Consider the following 20,180-nt stretch of genomic DNA (forward strand, 5'->3'; position numbering starts at 1 on the left):
TTGTGTCAGCTCGAACAGCATTGGATGAATTACGGCGAGAGATGTGGGTTGTCTTATCTGAAGTATGTTCAGGTTATCTGGCAGGATGCTCGCAAAGTGTGGCTAAGCCCAAGCCAAGCTGCGATCCAGCTACCCAAGGGAACTCTGGCATTTTCATCGATAGTCCGTCAAGCAACGTCTTAAATTTCCATGTGCACTACACAAGGAAGTGCTACAGCTTTGGAAGGCCGGGGAAAGGTGATTTTTCGAATACCAGTACAGGCAAGAGAGTTGGCGAATCAAGGATCGGTAGCCTTAGAAGTGGCCATGCAAAGCTGAAAAGCATGGCAGGTCCCTGTTGTTGGCTAGTTGGGAATCTCGATGTTCTAGAGGGGAATCTCGTTCCCATTAGCAGAAAAGAAAAAAGTGAACAATCATCGGGCTTTGGTAACTCAACGGAGCTCACAACAGGAGATGAGGCTGTTGGGCTCCTTGAACAACACGAGAAGTCAGCTGCACTTTTGCGTTTGCAGCCTTTCAAAGCTGATAAGAGTGTACGGAAAAAGGCATCGGTTTCCTCTGGATGCCTTCCTTTGTGCATGTCTGGCTCCCACCAAAGAAGCTCAATTCTCAAGAAGAAAACTTCATTGGAAAGCCCAGCAAGTCTTCATGCGCCACTGCGTTCTGGTAATATAATCAAGAAGGCGTCCAGTTGTTTAATGGAGGGTTTCAGCATCAGTAAAGATGAACATGGAGCCCAAGAAGAAACCAACACTGCTGAATGTAAGGTCTCTTGTGATGGAGTAATGCTAAGCACGAAGGAAGGTCCTAAGGAAAGGAGAACAGAAAATGGATTAATACTTGAAAGCACTTCAGAGGTTTTCAATAGTCCTACTAATGTGTGCAGTGTTGCTGCTCGAAGAAGTTCTATTTCACAGCCAGAGGTGATGCCAGTTTCTGAAACTGCAAAGCGAGTATTCCTAGTGGTTGGTAGAGATGATGAAAGGATGTCGAGGGAAAAGAACAGCAGCGGTCACTTGCATGCTGTTCTACAAAATTCAGAGATTGAAAAAAGAAAAGGGGCATCACGTTCTTGCAAGAATCACGACCACAACATAGAGACCATGGCCTATGGCCTGCAGCAAATTAAACCGTACTTTGGAAAGAGAAGATACAATGACACTGAAGAGAATGAGTGTGAAGTTGAGGGTAATGTTTACCTCAGTTCTTTCACTTTTGGCTCTAAGAGTCATACCCTTTCTTTTCAAGAAGATTGTACAAGCTCCATGCTTCAGCATCTAGAGGGAAAGAAACTAGAGCGAAACCAATTCTCCAGTGACAGTACCATGCCAAATCTGCATTTGGACAACATCAAAGATAGGTTGTCTGAAAAAGGATTACTGAATTTATCATCTGCTACATGCACAGCATTGCCTAGCAGCAACTACACACAGGCTGACCTGTCTCAAAAGAAACAATGTCGTAACAGGGACGACCTGCCTGAGTCTCTTGTATTCTGTGATGAAGGGAAAACTATTCGAGCTAGAGAGTTTATTCCTAGAGACTCGAGCTCTTCAACCAATAAACCTGAAGCACAATTGGATGTTGGAGATTTGGAATGCCATAGAGTATCCAAAACAGAGATGAAGAATTTGGAAGTTCACAAGAGCAATGTCTTATTACCACCACTCCGGCAAAATCTCAAACAGAAAGAACAGTCTCTGGTTGCTTGTCCAGAGAAGTCTAATCCTTCCCATTGCAGAAACAAGGAGGTATCCACCTCTGCAGTCAGCGAATGCAATTGGGTAGGCAAGGGAATTTCAAGGAGAGCAACATCCAACCTCCTACAGCGCAAGAAATTGGCAGCTATTGGTATGTGGCATTACCCTTACGAATACAGATAAATAGCATTTTACATTCTCTGTTGGGAAACTGAAACCTGTAGTAAGCACGAGAACAAAATATCTGGCCCATGCATTTTGGGCTCTCCAAAGGTTTGTAGGGGAAGCAATTGGAGCTTTCTACAGCAAGTACTCTGCTCGTCTTACAAGCTTTTATTTAGACTGAATGCTTGATCTTGTCTGTATAAATTCTGTTTGTCAAGCCTTTAAATTTGACCCATAGCTTTTGAATTTGAATGTAACCAGCACTCGCTAAAAATTACAGTTCTGCACTGTCATTCTCTCTCATATTTTCAATTTACTGTGGCTTATAACATCTTTAAGCTATTGAAGATCCTTGACTGCTAATGACATAAGACTAGACTATTGGTTCCATGAAAAAGGTATGCCGTATGTGATGTTTAACTAAACAATATTGAGAAGAGCAACTATTCCGTTCATGACCTGTGCTCTTCTGTGAAGTATTAGCTTCTAATTTCTGCCCAACTATAATCTCTGCGCTTGCAGGCTTTAGAACGAGGCAGCCGCTGGAAAGGACCTTCAATCTTGGAGTTGGAATTGGAATTTCATTCATGCTGATTGCAAGTCGGAATGAAATTGAAAGGCTAAATAAGATTTTGGAACGAACTGAAGCTTTGGTTCAGGACATGAAACAGCAGCTTCAATCTGAAAAGTGTTTCTTCACTGATTGTGCTTCAAACACAGATAGCACAAAAATGGACACAAGTGAGATTCAAAAAGAAGCCAAGGAACAGGGACATCAAAAGCTCTGGGAGGATTCAACCATAGAACTTTCTGACACAAGGCCTGCACCCAAGGATCAAAATGCTGGATGTGTTGAACCTGTTCCAGAGAGTGTTCGCATGGCTGAGCTTGAAGCTGCACTTGAGGCCGAGCTTGAGATCATGGAACTCAATTTGACATCTTTCAATGATCAAGCTAATGCTGTAGAGTTTAGTGAGGTACGATGTTGACTAGTGCTGAACTCAGTCCCACCCATTTCTTTTTGTTTGCCACTCATTTTACTAGAGATGACATTTATGACCTCATGTCATAAGCTAGATGTAATGAAAGTATAATGCAATAAACAAAACCTGTTGATGGGGTTCCATTTGCATGGCAGGTGTGAACCACTACACATTATGCGCAGTTAAAGTCATTTCATAGTTACCGTAGATACCAATGTACAAATTGCAATCAACACCATTTTGACCTAGTTTTAAATTTCAGTTATAATGTAGGTACCTCATAATAACTCAGAGTTGTTTCATGCACTCCTGAGGAGCTGCTTTGTGCCAATGTAACATGCAACGGTAATCTGTTCGTGTAATCACAGCAAGACCTTCTTTAAACCTTTAGCGAGGAATTAGTCTTATGCACCATAGAGAGAGAAAGGAGATGAGGGTAGAGAGAGAATAGAGTTGACAACCGATTGGGTCCCTGTACCCACTGAGGGCCCCCTCCCCAATCAGGGGAGAACTTGCTTTATACTTGGAGAACTGAAAGATACAAATAACACTCTTTGAGAGAGCACAGAAATGCGCTTCTGAAGAGTACACTGTGCACACGTATTGCAGACCCAAAGACTTGAGAGGCAACTTCAACCAATACTGAGACCTTGATGCTGTCCACACTAGCGATGTAGGGCACTTCTGCAAGGCAAGGGGCTTGTGCTGTCCACCGGTATGCAGGGTTATTGCATGAGTGAGAGAGTGAAAGCTAGGAGTAATAGATCTAAGAGAGCTGACATATGACTGAGATATAGAGCTGAGAAGTGAGCTGTGCAAAACTGTAAAAGAGAACTGTAAAGAGTTGCTGAAACAATACCCAAACCTTACTCTGTTTGCTGGTCTGAATCCCCGATTGTTGTGCTGCGTAGACGCCTTCCAGGAAGGCTGAATTGAGGCCAAGACCTGAGGCTGATCAAGGGCCAATCTTTGGAACTGTTCAGGGCTGCACAGGGGGCTGGAGAGGAGCTGTAGGAGTGCTGAAGGCTAGGAGGAACTGATTGAGGAATGAAGGCAAGGGGCTCCCCCTTAAATACGGGGCTGGGGCTGAGCCAACCGCCCCAAACAGCCGACTTTCGGCTGGTTTGGGCTGGTTTTGCAGGCCCTTTGCCCCATAAAACCTCCCTAGGGTGGGGTGGAGGGAAGCCTGTAAAGGCAGCCCTTCCCCAGCCCATTCCTCTTCAGATGTTCCAGCCCTGAGGGGGGCCAGAAGGGCTCCTATCCTAGGCTGGACCTAGGCCTACCTAGAATCCTAAGATGGAAACACTACCCTACTGTTCTCCAGCGGGTACTAGTGAACAAGGACTGATCTTCTGACTTGACCTACCTACGCAGCTTGTGCCTAACTGTCCCTAGACAAGGGATCACAACATACGACGAAATCTCCTATTAGGGAACTATAATGCACTTGTCAATGGAGCCAATGTGTCACCTTGCACCCAAGTGTAGGGGTGCATGTGACATTTGTGCTCTCCCTGAACGGATGTATTAGCTGGGTTTTCTATTGTCCCATAGACCTGTTGGTCTCCCGGGGACATTAATAGTCTTTCTTTCTTTCTTTCTCTCTCTCTTTCTCAGTCCCTCCCTCTGAGAGAGAGAATTAAAGAAAGAAAGCTATATCAACATCTACAAAAGGCTAAAATGGTCTATGGGACTCCAATACATAGCTTGTACATCAGATCCCTAAAGTGGAAGTGCAGGATTGTAGCGGAAGATAGACTATCCTCACTCTCTTTCCTTCTCAATACTAACTGCAACTGCAAGATGATGCACTCAATACAGAAGGTGATGCTATGGATGTGAGTGAGAGAATCAGAGGGAGATAATATAACTGAAATGTATGAATGTCTAAAGGGCTGAATACAACTGTATGGAGGGGCTGAACCCTCAACTGTAAACTGGAAAGACTAAACTAACTAGAGGAGGTGAATCCTCACTAGATCCCTGGAGAGGCTGAAGCACCCTGTTGCTGCGTGGAAGCCTGGCTCTGCTGCTCTGAAGGCTTGAAGGCTTGAAGGCTTGAGGAGTGGATGAGAAATAAAGGCCAAGGGGGCTGCTTTTATAGGCCCCCCTTGGGCCTCAAACTTATGGACCGAGCGTATTTCTGCCCATCGACCAGACTGCTCTTGTTCATCGACCTGCTGCTATGCTGACATGGCAGCCAACCTGCTGATGTCATCACTGACGTGGTGCACTGCTGATGTGGCACCCTACTGATGCACCTGCTGCTGCCCTCTCATTGAAACAAATCTGCGCTTGTGCTCCCTTTTAAGTAATAATACTATGGCATTTTCATTCCATTCAATCTGTGGTATTTCTTTTTTAATGCATATGATCATATCCTCTGTGTATACCTCTTCATCTCTAAGGCAGCCATTTTGCAATCCCCCGATGTGCAAAATCATATTGTTTTTTACTCTGCTTTCCTGCTCCTTCTCTTCTGTGTAAACGTTGACTGTGTTAACTTAATTGCTAACATTTGCAGCCATCTCCTGCTTGAGCTAACATACTTGAGTAGTGATCATTTCCTTTAGTGCAGAAAGTAGCTGAGGTGTTGGTGGAGATAAAGTACGTTTGTGCAACACTTCTTGGACAATTTCCTGCTTTGCCTTTCCTTCCATATCACTGTTTTTCCTTTCTAGAGCTGCAATTCTAAGCTTGAGCGCACTAATTTCCTGCTGCAAAAGATAAATGTGCTCTTGCAGTTCTATCATGCTCACCATTATCTTGTGCTGTAGATATGTCTTTTCAAAGTCAACATATTGACGTAGGTTAAACCAGCCTACGGTAAGGCACATTAAGCTAGGAGATAGATCCTGATCTCACTCAGATCAAAGCGGGATGAGGTTGAGGCCACACAACACCCCTGAACTGTGCACTTTAAGCAACATGCAAGAAGTGGAGACTGAGGAGCATGTGATGGTATGATGCCCCTGATGAGATCTAGGTAGATACCATTGCCTGATTGAGTGGGGAGTTATAGAGATGAGGCAAATTATTGACTATCCGGACCAGCAGTGTGCTGATCTCTTTTTATCCAAGGAACAACACACAAATGGTTGCTTATGCGACCTATAGCCAGACAAAGACCCAGGTGGCAGCAATAGATGATCATAGGCTTCCTCACTGTAGAGGAATGCACACTGCATTGTTGACCAGCTAGCAGACCCCTCATCTGTGGTACCGTCCTCATGGCATCGTAGCATTAGGCCACCTTATGATGCTTGTGGGGAGGTTCCATCCTATGGAACAAAGTAGAGGATGGCAGCAGATCGTTTTCCAGAGACACATGGCCTCTTGTTAGGACCCAATCAGGATCATGTAGAGCTCAAAGCACTCATGATAAACAGGGATCATGGTGCATCTACTTTCTCTCACACACACACTCGGATTTTCAGTTTGTTCAATCTCTTTGAGTTCCACTTTCAGTGTTAGTTTGACTACATCTTTTAGAGGTGTGCTAGACACCTCTAGTTCCCCTACATGGGTGTTCTGATCGTGATGTAACTCGCAGTTTGGTCTCATAGACCTTTTTGCTCTGCTGCAAATGTTATACACCTCCCCCCTAGCAGCCTAGCAGCGCGCCTAGCAGCTGCCCCCCTTCCACCACCTTCAGCGTGGCATGCGGCAGTAGCATGCTCGCGCGTGCGCACACACACACATTTGGGTCGTACAGCAACAACAGCTCCTTCAGGGTCAGGTTCGGGTCACGAGCAGGTGCCTTAGTCTCAGGTGCAAGTCGAGCCACCTACAGCAGCAAGCCAAGTGCATTTCACTCCAAGCTGGGCTGAACCCCCGGCCCAGTTTGGGATTTAGTCTCAGCCCCTCAGATTCACACAGGCGAAAGTCATGGAGTTTCCTAGGATGAAGATGTTCGCCTCGACACCAAACAAGCCTTCATACGCTGATATTGCAGTCCCCACCCCCCCCGGTGCATTTTCTCAAAGACGCCCTCTCTGTATGTGATGTGTGAGAGGCCTGTGAGATTTGACATGCCTCTTAAGAATAATGAAAAATAAAACTCTTTGGTTCTTTATCACATGTTGAAAATGAAATTTGAAAAATGACAAGAAAGGGAATGACCTTGAATTAATGAAGTCGAGTGTAGGTGGATGAGAGAGAGAGAGAGAGAGAGAGAGAGGTCTTGATTTGCAGTCAACTATATGCAGTAAACTTGATTGTTCTCGTAACGTTTGTGATGCAATTTAGAGGTAACGTTTGTGATGCAATTTAGAGAAAACTTTATACATGTATCGATGTCTACATGTACAGAGAGAAGAGAGCGTTTTGATGTGCAATCTTTAATTGTGCAGTGGATATCTGCCGTCTCCCCACATGAGCAGGCAAGCAGTGATGATGGGTTGCCAAACAAGGACGAACATGATACAACAGAGCACTCTTCCCTTGAAGAGAACTTCAATTTTGCAGTTTCACCAGGTGCTTTAGATAGGCGCTTGCATGAAGTTTTAGAGGCAAGACAGGAGGAACAAATCTTGGAATTGGAAGCACAATTAGAAGCAATGAAAACCAACTTGATTCTGACAGAAAAAGAGCTACATTGCTGGAAAAACATTGTTCATCAATTGATTGAGTTGTCTCTGGAAAATTCAGGTTTGAACCCTCAAATTTCATCTAACTTTCGGGTCAGTGTGAAATGTTTAGATAGTAAATTTGGAATTGCTGTATGCAAATGATTATGATTCTCTCTATCAAAGTTTCATCTACCCAAGCTCATTTCAAATAAGCTTACGACTGAAAAATTGGCTGAGAAGTGAGCGTAGAGGTAAAGTTGTTGCTTTCATTGTATGCGTTATATGCATATATGTACATACGTTTGTGTGCATCTCTTTTTGTGCATGCACTGTCAAAAATTTCTTTTTGTTTTTTTGTTTCTTTTGGAGGGAGAGAGAGAGAGAGAAAAGGGGGGTGTGGGAGAGCGTCAGGACACTGGCAGTGTGTATAATTTATATAGACTGTAGTGAACAAACTTTCTTTACTAGTGTCCTACATGACAGCGAGATCAGATTTTCTTTGTGTCCCTGTCACTATGTAGTCTGAAATGACCATATTTTCTTATTGGTCTCCTGCACTGAATTTGGGATTTGGTGACCTCAGAACTCTCATACTGTGCACATTAAACATGAGTTCAGGGCTTTTCAATGATAATAAACTCACATGCAGTCAAATCTATGGAACCTGTTTGTCATTTTTGGTATCGCATGATGCTTCTCAAATATTTGTAAGAATTCTGTGATAAAGATAGAATAACGGCATGTTTAAAAGCAGGAAACAATCATAGTGCCGAACAGCAAGCTGAAGCTATAGAAGCAAGACAAGAGGCACGGGTACTTGAATTGGAAGCTACAATAGAGGCAATGGGAACCAAATTAGTTATGAAAGAGAGACAGCTGATCTGCTGGAAGGACATTGTCAATCAGCTCATTGGGTCATCCCATACATGTTCAGGTGCAAATCTCAAGTTCCTCTTACTTCCACACTCATACGATTATGTGTGTCACAGTTTGACTGGTGGCATGCTCTTCCATAGTACCTGGTAACCATTTGCATGTAGCTTAGCATGGTTTGAGGGGCAAACAAGAATAAATGCATCCACAAATGAAGCAGCCTGTGTTGGCAGAGTAAATTATACACGTGCGTGAAATACGTAAGTCAATGAGCCCTAGGGTCAGTCAAAGTCCTCCAATACCCACTGGAGAAGTACTTAGTTAGTCAAGATGTCAGCCTAGTTAGTTAGGTTACAGTTGGTGTTATATTAGTTCAAAAGGCCAGCCAACAGGCTGGCTTTTGAGGGCCTTCCAGCAGCCCAATTAAGGGGCAGCTGGGTCACTCTTGGTCAGCAGGCTTTCTGACCAGGTCAGGTCATTTGACCCGTACCAGTCAGTCGGTTGACCCAACCAGCAGGTCGGTCAACCTAGACTGCCAGTCAGGAAGTCTACTTGGCCAGTTTTGGGCCTATAAAAGGGGCTGCATTACCCCTTGTTTAACATTCATTCTTCCAGCCCTCCAGCCCCTTGTCTCAGCTCCTTGCAGCACCTGTACAGGTCCAAAGACAGCAGCAAATCCCCTCTATTCCTGGCAGCCTCTACACGCAACAACTGCAGGGTGTTTGGACAGCAACCAGTTGAGGTTTGAGCAGTCTGTTTCAGCAGTCTTTCCGTTCACAGTTCAGCACTTCATCTCTCAGTTTTCACTCAGTTCTCTCTCAGTATTCAGCCATCTCTCTCAGTTCTCTCAATCCACATTCCTCTCAGTTCATCTCTTTGACTTACATCCATGACTGGACTAACTGGGGTATGGGCTTAACCAAAGCCTAGGCCAAACTACCTGGGATCTAGGATTAGATGTAAGGTTAGAGCGTGATCTAACCTAGGGTTGTAACCAAAGCTAGCATAGATGGGATCTGGATCTTGTGGATTGAGCTAGCCTATTAAAGGCATGACATGGCTGAGCTATACTTAGCAAAGTGTGGCCACAAAGTATAGTAAAGTTACTTTATGCATGTATGCTAAAGTATAGGCAATTAAATAAACATACCCATAAGGGAACTCAAGTGGGCCTGGCCTACAAGTATAGGCAAGGGCTCATTATCATGGGCCCGAGGAGTGTGCTCCTCTGGACATAGACCTGCTGGCTTGGGAGCAAGAGCTAGAGGAAAGAGCATGTGGTATGGGATGCATGTCTCGACTTCAAGGCTGGCTGGCTCTCTGCAGTGGTCTAGACTTCTAGCTTGAGGGGTGGCTCGACGGACTAAGCCTACGGTTGGGAGGTGAGTTGCTAGCTCCAACCCCTAAGGCTTGTTTGCGGGTGCATCCCGTCGGTTGTTTGGACTCTGGCTTGAAGTTTTACCCTACCAGGTCTGACATTTACTAGAACTGGTTTGGGATTGTCTCATTTGGTATTAGATTAAGAAGTGGATTGTGTGGCTAAGAATCCCTTCTAGTAGCAAAGAGCAGGAAGCTGCTACCCGCCACTAAAAACTGGTTACAAAGGAGGGAGGGACCTCAAAAAAGGGGTCTCAAGGAGCCATGAGCCGAATGCTAAGGACTCCAAGAAACTCAAGAAAAGGAAAAAAGGGCTGGTTTGCAACTGCCTCAAAGGCTCACAAGGTCCAGTGCCGGCCCAATGTCGGGCTAAGAGTAGCTCTGTCTGCTTCCCAAGAAACACCGCCTAGAAGAGGCAAGTTTACACTTTACACGGGCTCCACGGGCAGCACCAAAAGAGGTTCCCTCGGAGCTAAATTCTAGCAAGAGTAAAGCTTATGCACAACACTCATGTCTAAAGGACATGAAGGGAGTCGAGTTGCATACTTGACTCAGGTTCCACCCATACCTCTCCCTCATGGCCAGGGTATTGTGATATAGGTTTGGCATCCCTACTTTTTAATTTAAGGGAGGGAGAGGAGAAAATCTAAAGTGATTCTCTAGAATCTAGAAATAGATTCAAGGATCTTGAAAAGGGTTCTAGTAGACCTTGATGTGAACTTGGATCCTATTAACATCTACACTTGATTATCCAAATAGGTCATCCTCAGGGGTGGTATGGGACCTTATAGATACTATTGTTAGATGCATCAGAATTCCCATGTGGTAGGGAATTCAGAATCTCCACCAATGGCCCTTGATTTTTATGTTTGGTACAACATTCAAAATATGGTCGGCACGGGTAAAGCTGACCACTTTACTAAGAGCTAAAGAATTTTTAGTTGAGAACTTGAGTAGCTTGATACATTGTAGTATCTTGATTTCTCCATTGGAGAGTGTATCAAATCTCGGTTTAGAATTGAGTAGTAAGTTCAGGATTAAATTTTTGGATTTACTTGGAAGATTTTGGAGTTGATACTCTACCGTTTACCATGCGTGGCAAATGTCTTATTCTGAAATTCCTTTGAAAGGATACCTTACAGTTACTACCATTTGGAATTTGGCATAGGATTGAGAAATATAGTCTAAGAATCATAGATTCAACTCTCCTACCTTGATTTATGCCATCAAACATCTGTTTTAAAAGAAGGAGAATGTTACGTCCATGCCTGGACTAACTAGTAAAGTAAAGTTACTTTATGCATGCATGCTAAAGTGTAGGCTCACAGCTAAAGATAGCGGGGGCTTGGCCTATAAGTATAGGCGAGGGCTCATTATTAGGGGTCCGAGGAGTGTGATCCTCTTGACATAGACCTGCTAGCTTAGGAGAACATCTAGAGGAAAGGGCATGTGGTATGGAATGCATGTCTGGACTTCGAGGATGGCTGGCTCTCTGCAATGGTCTAGACCTCTAGCTCGGGGGTGGGGCTCAACATACTAAGTCTACGGCTGGGAGGTGAGCCGCTAGCTCCAACCCCTATGGTTTCTTTGCATGTGTGTCCCATGGTTTGTTTGGACTCTGAGTTGAAGTTATACCCTACCAGGGCCTGATGTTTACTAGACCTGGTTTGGGGTTTTTTCACCCTGCATGTGTGTGTGTGAAGATCCACGCTTTTCGAAAATGCAAATGTGTGCAATGCATGCTGAATTTGAATGCCGATTGGCCCTCCAATGGGGAAGAGCGCCCTCGTGAGAGTACTTGTTTCTTTTTCGACCTACATGCAAGGTGGGAGAGAGATGACGGATGAATGCAATGTGGTAGAAAGAATGCTACGTGAGATTCACAATGAAAGGGTGATACACTTTCATTAATGTCCCTTGAGATCACTCAAGTTCCATCTTCCCATTTACACCTACCCTTAGCCTATGACCCATGCACCTACCATTCAATGCACTCTAATGCACCCTTTCCCTTTCCTATTGCCCCTAGGACCTAGACACGTGTGTGCACATCTTTATTAATAATCATTGGCCAATGTTACATAGTTTTGGCGGTACTATTTACACCGCTTGATCTATCATAAATACAAACATATAACCGCACCATCAAATTGGCGCCTAACAATAATAAAGTTCTAATGACTATTAATTAACTAAATAATCATTTCTCTTGTCATGACAGTGTGGACAGCACCAGCCTCGCAAAATGTTCTACATCTACAATGTGGGCAGCATGGAGGTCCTACTTACTGACTGGAGCTGCCTCTCAGGTCTTTGGGTCTGCTCTAGGGTTGACAGTGGTCTCTTCAGAGTTGCATTCCTGCTCTCTAGAAGAGTGTCCTTCATTGTATTTCAGTCCTCCAAGATTAAAGCAAATTCTTCCCTATGTTGTGGAGGGGATCCTTTTTTTCCCAGAGAAAAGAAAACTTCTATTAATGCTTGAAAAAAACCCCTTTCTTCTAGCCTCCATAAAGGGGCTGAAGACTATAAACTCTGCACATTTCTATTTTGAATTCGTGTGTGCACATTTTTGGCGCACATTCCTGAAATTTCAAAAGCTGAATCTGGACAACCAAGGCTGAAATCTGGAATTCTGAGTCAAGGGGATCTCCATAAATTTTTGCTCTTTGGACGGGGAATGGGGTGTCCTAACGGTTTGACTCCCCCCTGTGCGAATCCACCCTTAAAACCCTTAAACCATGATAAAAAGGGACCCCCCTGTTCTCCCTAACGGGAAGTCGGATTGGAACGAGGTTTTAAGGGGGTGATCAACCCACCAAGTACCCCTATAACGGTGTGGAGACATTCCTTTCACTCAAAGCAAGCAGCCCGGATTGATTGTACGACTTTATAGCAAGAAGATAAGGAAGAAAGGCTCAAAAGAGAAGGAAAAAGGGCTCATTTTAGGTTGTTTTTCAATACAAACGAAGCGGGAGTCGGCGGATACTTACCACCAACTCTATAACACTTGACTTTTGCTGTAAAATAAACCTCTATTCTGATATTACAGCAAGACGCTTCATCTCTTTTATTAGTAAAAGGAAAGAATGAAAGGGGACGGGAGATATAACAATGAAGTTGTCCCTTTTCCTCCATTACCCAAAGGAGAGAGAGAAAGAACACCTTCACCTCCTCCTGAAGAGAGAGATTCGTCGGTGAGTCACACACATCTTGAGTATGATAATGAAAACCCATGAATAGAATTACGTTCGTCTCTCCTTCAAGGACCTCTAGATAGGGAGTGCTCCTTTGGAAATGAGAGGAGAAATGAGTCCACCCGAGAGCAAGGCAATGAGTTTACGCCTTTTAACTCAAAATTCCGCACACAATCCAAGTGCGTGGGCTAAGTTTGTGGAGCAGCTGAAATCCACTTTCATGCCACCGAGGCATGAAGAGAAATTGACCTTTCATGGCGAAAGTTTTAGGCAATTTGACAAGGAGAGTAATGCTATATTTACAGCTATGTTTTGGAAACTCTCCCGAAAAGAGTGAGGAAGATAGAAGAAAGAAATATTTAGCAGCCCTAAGCCCGAAAGTAGGATATGAGGTTGAAATGTTTAACCTAACCATGCTTAAAGACCTCACTAAACTGGCTGAAATAGCTGAGAGGAAGTTGAACCCTCGTAAACCCTTCAAGACCTCACTAAATTGGCTGAAATAGCTGAGAGGAAGTTGAACCCTCGTAAACCCTTCAATAAGGATGGTGGGTCAACATCTAAGACCAACAACATACCCACCTTTAGGAAACCAAATCGGTTTGAGAATAATAAAGGGAAGGGAAAAGCTCTTGTAAGGAATGTGAATATCCAATCATGTCCCAGATGGGTGCCATTCCCTTCTGTATTAGATGAAGAAAAGAAGAGGGGGAAAATGTAAGCCAGGGCACATATGGCATAAGTGTCCTATTCTCTTGGCTAAAATTGCCAAGACAAATTCGGTAGAAGGAAAAGCCAAGGCATCCAAGCAGAAGGGTAAGGCTTCCACCTCGTCATCCCTAAAATCTACCCGTGACTATTGAGGCAATAGTGAATGCTGTCCATTCAGCCAATACCTTTGGGCCTCATGACCTTTTTAACCTGTATGGCTTCGTAAATGGATAGAAAATAGTCCCAATCTTTACCCATTCCAATAACACACTTTGGGGGAGCAAATTTTACTGCTCACCAGTTTGCTTAGGATATGTCACAGGTTATTGAGCAGGTAAAAGAACATATAGATTCAATAGTCCAAGGCAACCAATAAGAAGAGAAAATAAGAAGGTAAAAGAACATATAAAGAAGGTCCAGGTTCAATAGTCCAAGGCAGCCAATAAGAAGAGAAAATAATTTTATTATGAAGAGGAAGATTGGGTCTTACTAAAGATTGAAAAAAGAAGAATCAAGTCAGTGAGAGAAAGTAAAAAACATGTCAAGTTAGCACCAAAGTTTTATGGTCCATTTTAGATTTCCACAGCCTTATATTCAAAAGAAGGATCCCAAGAATATGAGTTGAAATTACCAGCCCACTGGCGTATGAAGAATATCTTTGATGTGAGCAATTTGAAAAGATAATGTGGTGATACTTCTGCATTTTTTGATATTCCGCATCAAGAGGTACCTGAACTTGAAGATGGGATTGAAGTTCTTACTCCAGAATAGATTGTGTACCATCAAGAGAAGAGTACCCGTGGAAAGAAGAGATATGTATATCTGCTGAAGTTTTAAAACCAGCCAGGTAGTGATACACAATGGATTTAAAAAGGGGGCTTTACAGATTTTCCACCCATACTCGCAGATTATAAAGAGGCAATGCAATTGCAGAAGTAAAAAGAGAAAATGTATGGAAGAGAAAGAGACAAAAGATAATCTAGAAGAGGACTTTTGCTCTCATTCAAGCAAGAGATAGTGTTATGACAAGAGAAATGATTATTTGGTTAATTAATGGTCATTAAAACATTATTAGTGCTAGGTGTCAATTTGATGGTGCGGTATATGTTTGTATTTATGATCGATCAAGCAGTGTAAATAGTACCACAAAACTATGTAACATTGGCCAATTATTATTAATACCGTGGGGCTTGCTCTTGCGGCGCTCTTGCCCAGTCCGTACGCTACACACTCTACCTGCAATCCACCCTGGTTGGTGCCTCTTTCTCTCTTCGCTTCTTCTATGCTCCTTTTCTCCTTCCTTCTCTTCTTCTCCTCGTCCCTGTAGTGGGTCATCACCGCTCTTGTGTCAAATGTGAAGGTGCAAACTTACAAGGATGCAAAGGTATGTAGAGTTGAATACCGATTGGCCTCCAATGGGGGAAGAGCATCCTCGTGAGAGTACTTGTTTCTATTTTTGACCTATATGCAAGGTGGAAGAGAGATGGTGGATGAATACAAGGTGGTAGAGAGAATGCTACGAATCATCACAACGAAGGGGAGTACCCCTTCATCAATGTCACTTGAGATCGCTCAAGGTCCATCTTCCCATTTAGACCTACACTTAGCCTATGACCCTTGCACCTAGCACTCTAATTCACCCTTCCCTTTCCTATTGCCCTAGGACCTAGACATGTGTGTGCATATCTTTATTAACAACCATTAGCCAATTTTACATAGTTTCATGGTACTATTTCACACTGCTTAATTGATCATAAATACAAACATATACCGCACCGTCAAATTGGCGCTAACAATAATAATGTTCAAATGACTTTTAATTAACTAAATAATCATTTCTCTTTTCATAAATATGCAAGCTAGCTTGTTTCACACCTGCACCAACCTCTGCACCAGCTAAGGTACTCCACTCGTGGGACATATTATAAATGTAGATGGGATTCACGTGGACTCCAAAAAGGTTAAGGCCATCACAAATTGGGCTATCACCACAATTGTTCGAGAGATCTGATCTTTCGTTAGCCTTTGCCAAATGTGGTAGAGCTCACATGGATGGATTCTTCATACATGCGACACCTCTCATAGAGTCACTAAAAGGTGTAGACATGCTGGTAGAAGATTTCCATAATAGGCCTAGCTTTACAAGCCTTTCACGACTTACAACGGTTGGCTACCACATCATCAGTATTGAAGTTAGTATTGTGGGATAATCCTTTCTTGGTCATCACGAATGCCATTGGGACAATACTATAGCAAGATGAGAGACTTGTGGCTTACTACAGTCTTAAGTTTAATACCCTCGAGAAGAATTATTCAATGTATGACAAAGAGTTACTGGGGGTGATTTAAGCATTGAAGCACTGGAAGCCTTTTCTATATGGACGGACTTTCACTAACCACCATGGCTTCAAACAATGCCGAGTTCATCGTTCAGTGATTGGCAAGCATGATGGAGTTAGATATTTCAGCAAGTTGGGGGTATGAGTATGTCCGTGGCAAGAACAATCTCGTCGTTGATGGTCTTAGTCGGAAGACCTCCATCTAGACAGACACTTTAGAGGGCCATTGTGCTAGAGATACAAGGGAAGACCTTGACAATATGAAGGTACAGTATGTGGACTTGGCAAAGTTCAGTATCGAGTTCCATTTGGCCACCTGTTTAGAGCCAAGCCACTATTCAGTACATAACGCATGGCTCTTCTACAAAGACAGGATTTGTGTGCTTAAAGACAAAAGGCAAGCACTTCTTCATGATGCCCATGACTCCCTTGTAGGTGGCCATTGCGGCATCAATAGTGCCTTGAAAGTTAGAGCGCTTCTTTTATTGGCCTAGGATGTGGAAGGATGTTTATATTTATGTTCAGAGCTGTCAGATCTGCCCAAAAGTAAAGGTTTCTCTCAAGAAAGTGGCTAGTTTGCTCAAGCCGTTACCTATTCCCGAAGATCCTTTCAAAGACAGAGCCATGGATTTCCTGGGGCCACTTCCAACATCAACAAGTACACATAATACACAACACTTAACTATTATTTATTCATCGTTTTAGTAAATTTGGCCTGCTTGTACCTTGCAAACAGATGGCCAGTGCAGAAGATGTAGCATACATGTTCATTGGTATTCATATACCATTGACTGGTTACCTCGGACCATTACATCAAATAGGGATGTGACATTTACCTCTCTTTTTTGGAGGGCCTTGTCTGAAAATTTTAGCACCAAGTCACAATTCTCTAGCGCATTTCACCGCTAACAGATGGACAGACAAAGATCTACAATCAACTGGCATTCGACGTTCTCAAGGCGCACTGTCATGATACTCAATGAAAGTGGGAGCATTATCTTTTGTTAGTACATGCCATTCTCAATGATGCTCATTCATCGAGTATTATTCACACGCTTTATGAAGCCACTTTCAGCCAGCGGTTCTCATCACTTCTCACGAAGATGATTTCTCCATCTTTTCTAGCCAATAAGATGATAGAGACCATGGCAGAGATCACAGAGGGACTCAAGGACCGGCTAGCCAAGGCACAGGAAGTATACTCATGCCAAGCAATCAAGGCGTGAGGAGATGTCACATTCAAAGGTGTTTAAGGCACATGAAGTATACATGCATCATGCAAACAACTATCACTTTCAAAGGTGAACGAGTATATGTACATATGATCAAGCATAGGTTGAAGCAAGTGGGCAAGCGATGCCCCAAGATTTCCTTCAAGAGTTTTGGACCCTTTTTTATCATTAAGAAGATCAACGACATCTCCACGGAGTTAATTTACTAGAATGTTGGGCCTGTTCGAATAGGGTTGGTCACCTCCCCACCTGTGAGCCCCCATATGAGGAGTGCATCGGGGGGAGGGGGGGGGGGGGACCATAGAATAGGAATAGGCATGGGGCTGCCACATGGGCAGCACACGGGCTGCCATGTGGGAAGCAGAGAGAGAGGACAAGTACCTAGCAGAGGAGATCCACCATGGAGGGCAGATCTAACAGAGAAGTCTCTAGATGCTGTCCAAGCTTGGAGATGACAGACTGCACATGGAAAACTAGCAAGAAAGGAGGCTGATCGGGGAGCAATAGGGCCTGGTTTCGAGCCCAAGATTGGGGCAGGAAATAGCCCAAGGAATGGAGCAAGGATAGGGGCCTGGTTGCTCTAGTTTAAGCCATCCAACCAGGCTGATATACACAAAGAAAGGGGCTGACCCCTGGGTCGGCCAAATGGGCCTAGGGGGTTGGCCATTTTGGCAGGGCTTGGGGCCCTATATAAGGGGCCATCTGGGCCTCTACATTCATCACTTGGAGCAGCCTCTGAAGAGCACGAAGGAGGGCCTTATCCAGGAGGTGAACTGGGCTGGATACCTGCAGACTTAGCACAGCAAGAGTTGGTGCCAGGCATATAGTAGAGCATTTTGGTATTGTATTGTGTCCAGTTTGTGGACGGACAGAAATATATACGTGTTGCTTCTATATTTGTCTTGATGCGCAGCCAATATTGCTGGTTTGCACACACATGAATGGTTGTGAACTACACACATGTTTATGAAGCTTGATACAATTCCGTGTGTAATTCCTGGGCTCATCTACCAGTCTTCCACTGCGGGATACCCTGTGGTGAGATTTCATTTGTAATAGGGCCATGCACAATGTCTTTCATGTTTCTAGTTGAAACTATACATCTGACTAGCAACAATCAATCAATGTTTTAGATGAGCCACAACCCGAAGTGACTGATGACATAGAAGTCATTATGCCAGAGTGGATACTCCTCCACAAGTGGAAAGATGGATTAGGACGTCACATATGGGAGTTCTATTCAAAGTTCCGAGATTGAGGTACCCATGAGGCGGTATGGTTAGACGAGGGCTTCTTCCAAGAGTCCCCACACATTTTGGCGGACTATTTTGAGGCGATGCATCTACCGCCAAGTTAAGGAGGGAATGGCACATGCACCCCAACACTCTAGAAACGTTTTTTAAAATACCAAAACAAACATTAATTATATGAATATACAGATTTTATGTCCATATTAAAATGTGCACTACAAACATTCTACTTATATATTAAGAATGAATTAATTGGAATGCTTTATACATCAAGAATTTAGTTTTAAATTGAAGTTGGCTCATATCTACTAGCTACAGCCTACAACATGCAAGGATCGACGGATTACATATTTAAAGTGTGAGGTTTAAAGATTAACGTTGAACACATCAAGATAAGTTGTGGCACTGGTTGTAATGGAGGAGAAGTTTTGCTAATCTAGCCTTAGTATGGGTTAGGCTTTCTAGAGGGCAGTTGCACAGCAATACAAAGGACCAACTCTTTTAAGTGTTGGTACAAGCATCTTCTTTAGGATGATGTGGCATACTCATGCCAGCTAGCCTCAGTATGGGTCAGGCTCTCTAGAGGCCTAAAAGGATAATTGCACAGCAATATATAGGTACCAACTCTTTGATGTTGATGCTACAATCATCTTCTATAGAATGATGTGGCATACGCATGCCTGCTAGCCAGGGTAGGCAGGAGGAGAACGTCCCACCAAATGGAGAAAACAGAAGGTGGTCCCTGCCAGAAGATACACATGTGGTTTAGCAGGGTCACTGCAAGGAGGATTGTGCAGGATCTTGGAGGGCACATGGTAGGACCAATTGGGTATAACTTTGGGGGCCACGTTGACCGAACTTGAAGCAGCACAAGGAGCATTTCTAGCCTCGATTAAGAAGGAGCATCAGGCAGCTCATACCATTGATGGGGCAGCACTATGACAGCAATGGCGGGCAGGCCAGGTGGCAGAAATAGTCAGTGGCAGCTGCAGCAGCACAAGGAGGGTTTGAGCTAACACTGGTATGGGGCTGTTAGGTGTAGCAGACATCCCATTTGGCCAGAAATAATCGCCTTTAGTTCAGTCATATCTGGGGTGGCAAAGTTATCAGTCAGCTAATCAGAATGGAATGTGATTTGTTGTGTGTATTGTAATTAGTAAAAGTTGTGGTTGATTGTCTATTCTATTGCACTGGGGATCCTAACAATGTAATGTGGATATTTTAAATGCACAACTTCGTTAATATACTTCCAGGTTTAACTGTCTCCAAGACCGGATGTAGTAAGAGCTCCAAATCCATGTCCACATCCTGTTTTTCTGTAACTGGTAGTGAGCTATGTCCTCAAACTATTTTGTGTCTCAAGCTTGTCTCTACCATCACATCTCTCTCCAGCATGAGAAAAAAACCACATCATCCACGTTTTGCAACTGGATGATGGCTGTCTGTCCAATCAAGGACTTAGAGATCCCCACTCTCTAAGCATATTCCATTATTGTTTATAGTAACTTGTGCTAACTTCCTTTGGCATCATGCGTGCTCATATTTTGTGGTCATGGCAGCCATATCATTGTTAGGATCTCGTAATTCCCCCATCCTTCTCCACATGTTGAGTCTGCATTCTTATCAAGAGCCTTTCTGAAATAAACAAAACATTGAGAGAGAGAGAGAGAGAGAGAGAGAGAGAGAGAGAGATTCCATGTCTGACATTAAGAAGTTCTCATTGACTGATTTTGTAATGTCTTGAAATTCGATCACAGGGATTATGTAGCAGCAGTTAGTGAGTGC

At 43.6% G+C, this 20,180-nt stretch overlaps 1 protein-coding gene across 1 annotated transcript in view; it reads left to right on the forward strand.

The window, feature by feature from the left end:
- Window positions 1–317: 317 nt before the first annotated feature.
- LOC147884809 (uncharacterized) overlaps window positions 318–20,180 on the forward strand; it is a 98,788-nt gene continuing 78,925 nt past the window's right edge. Inside the window, exons 1-4 of the mRNA XM_087397217.1 lie at window positions 318–1,851; window positions 2,388–2,842; window positions 7,201–7,498; window positions 8,174–8,353. Of these exons, the coding sequence (XP_087253343.1) occupies window positions 324–1,851; window positions 2,388–2,842; window positions 7,201–7,498; window positions 8,174–8,353 (2,461 nt within the window). The 5' untranslated portion in view covers window positions 318–323. The remainder of the gene's footprint in view (window positions 1,852–2,387; window positions 2,843–7,200; window positions 7,499–8,173; window positions 8,354–20,180) is intronic.

This window comes from Dipteris shenzhenensis, chromosome 26 (assembly GCF_047967505.1).
Source record: "Dipteris shenzhenensis isolate YYH24624 ecotype China chromosome 26, Dip_SZ_1.0, whole genome shotgun sequence".
Taxonomy (NCBI): Eukaryota; Viridiplantae; Streptophyta; class Polypodiopsida; order Gleicheniales; family Dipteridaceae; genus Dipteris; species Dipteris shenzhenensis.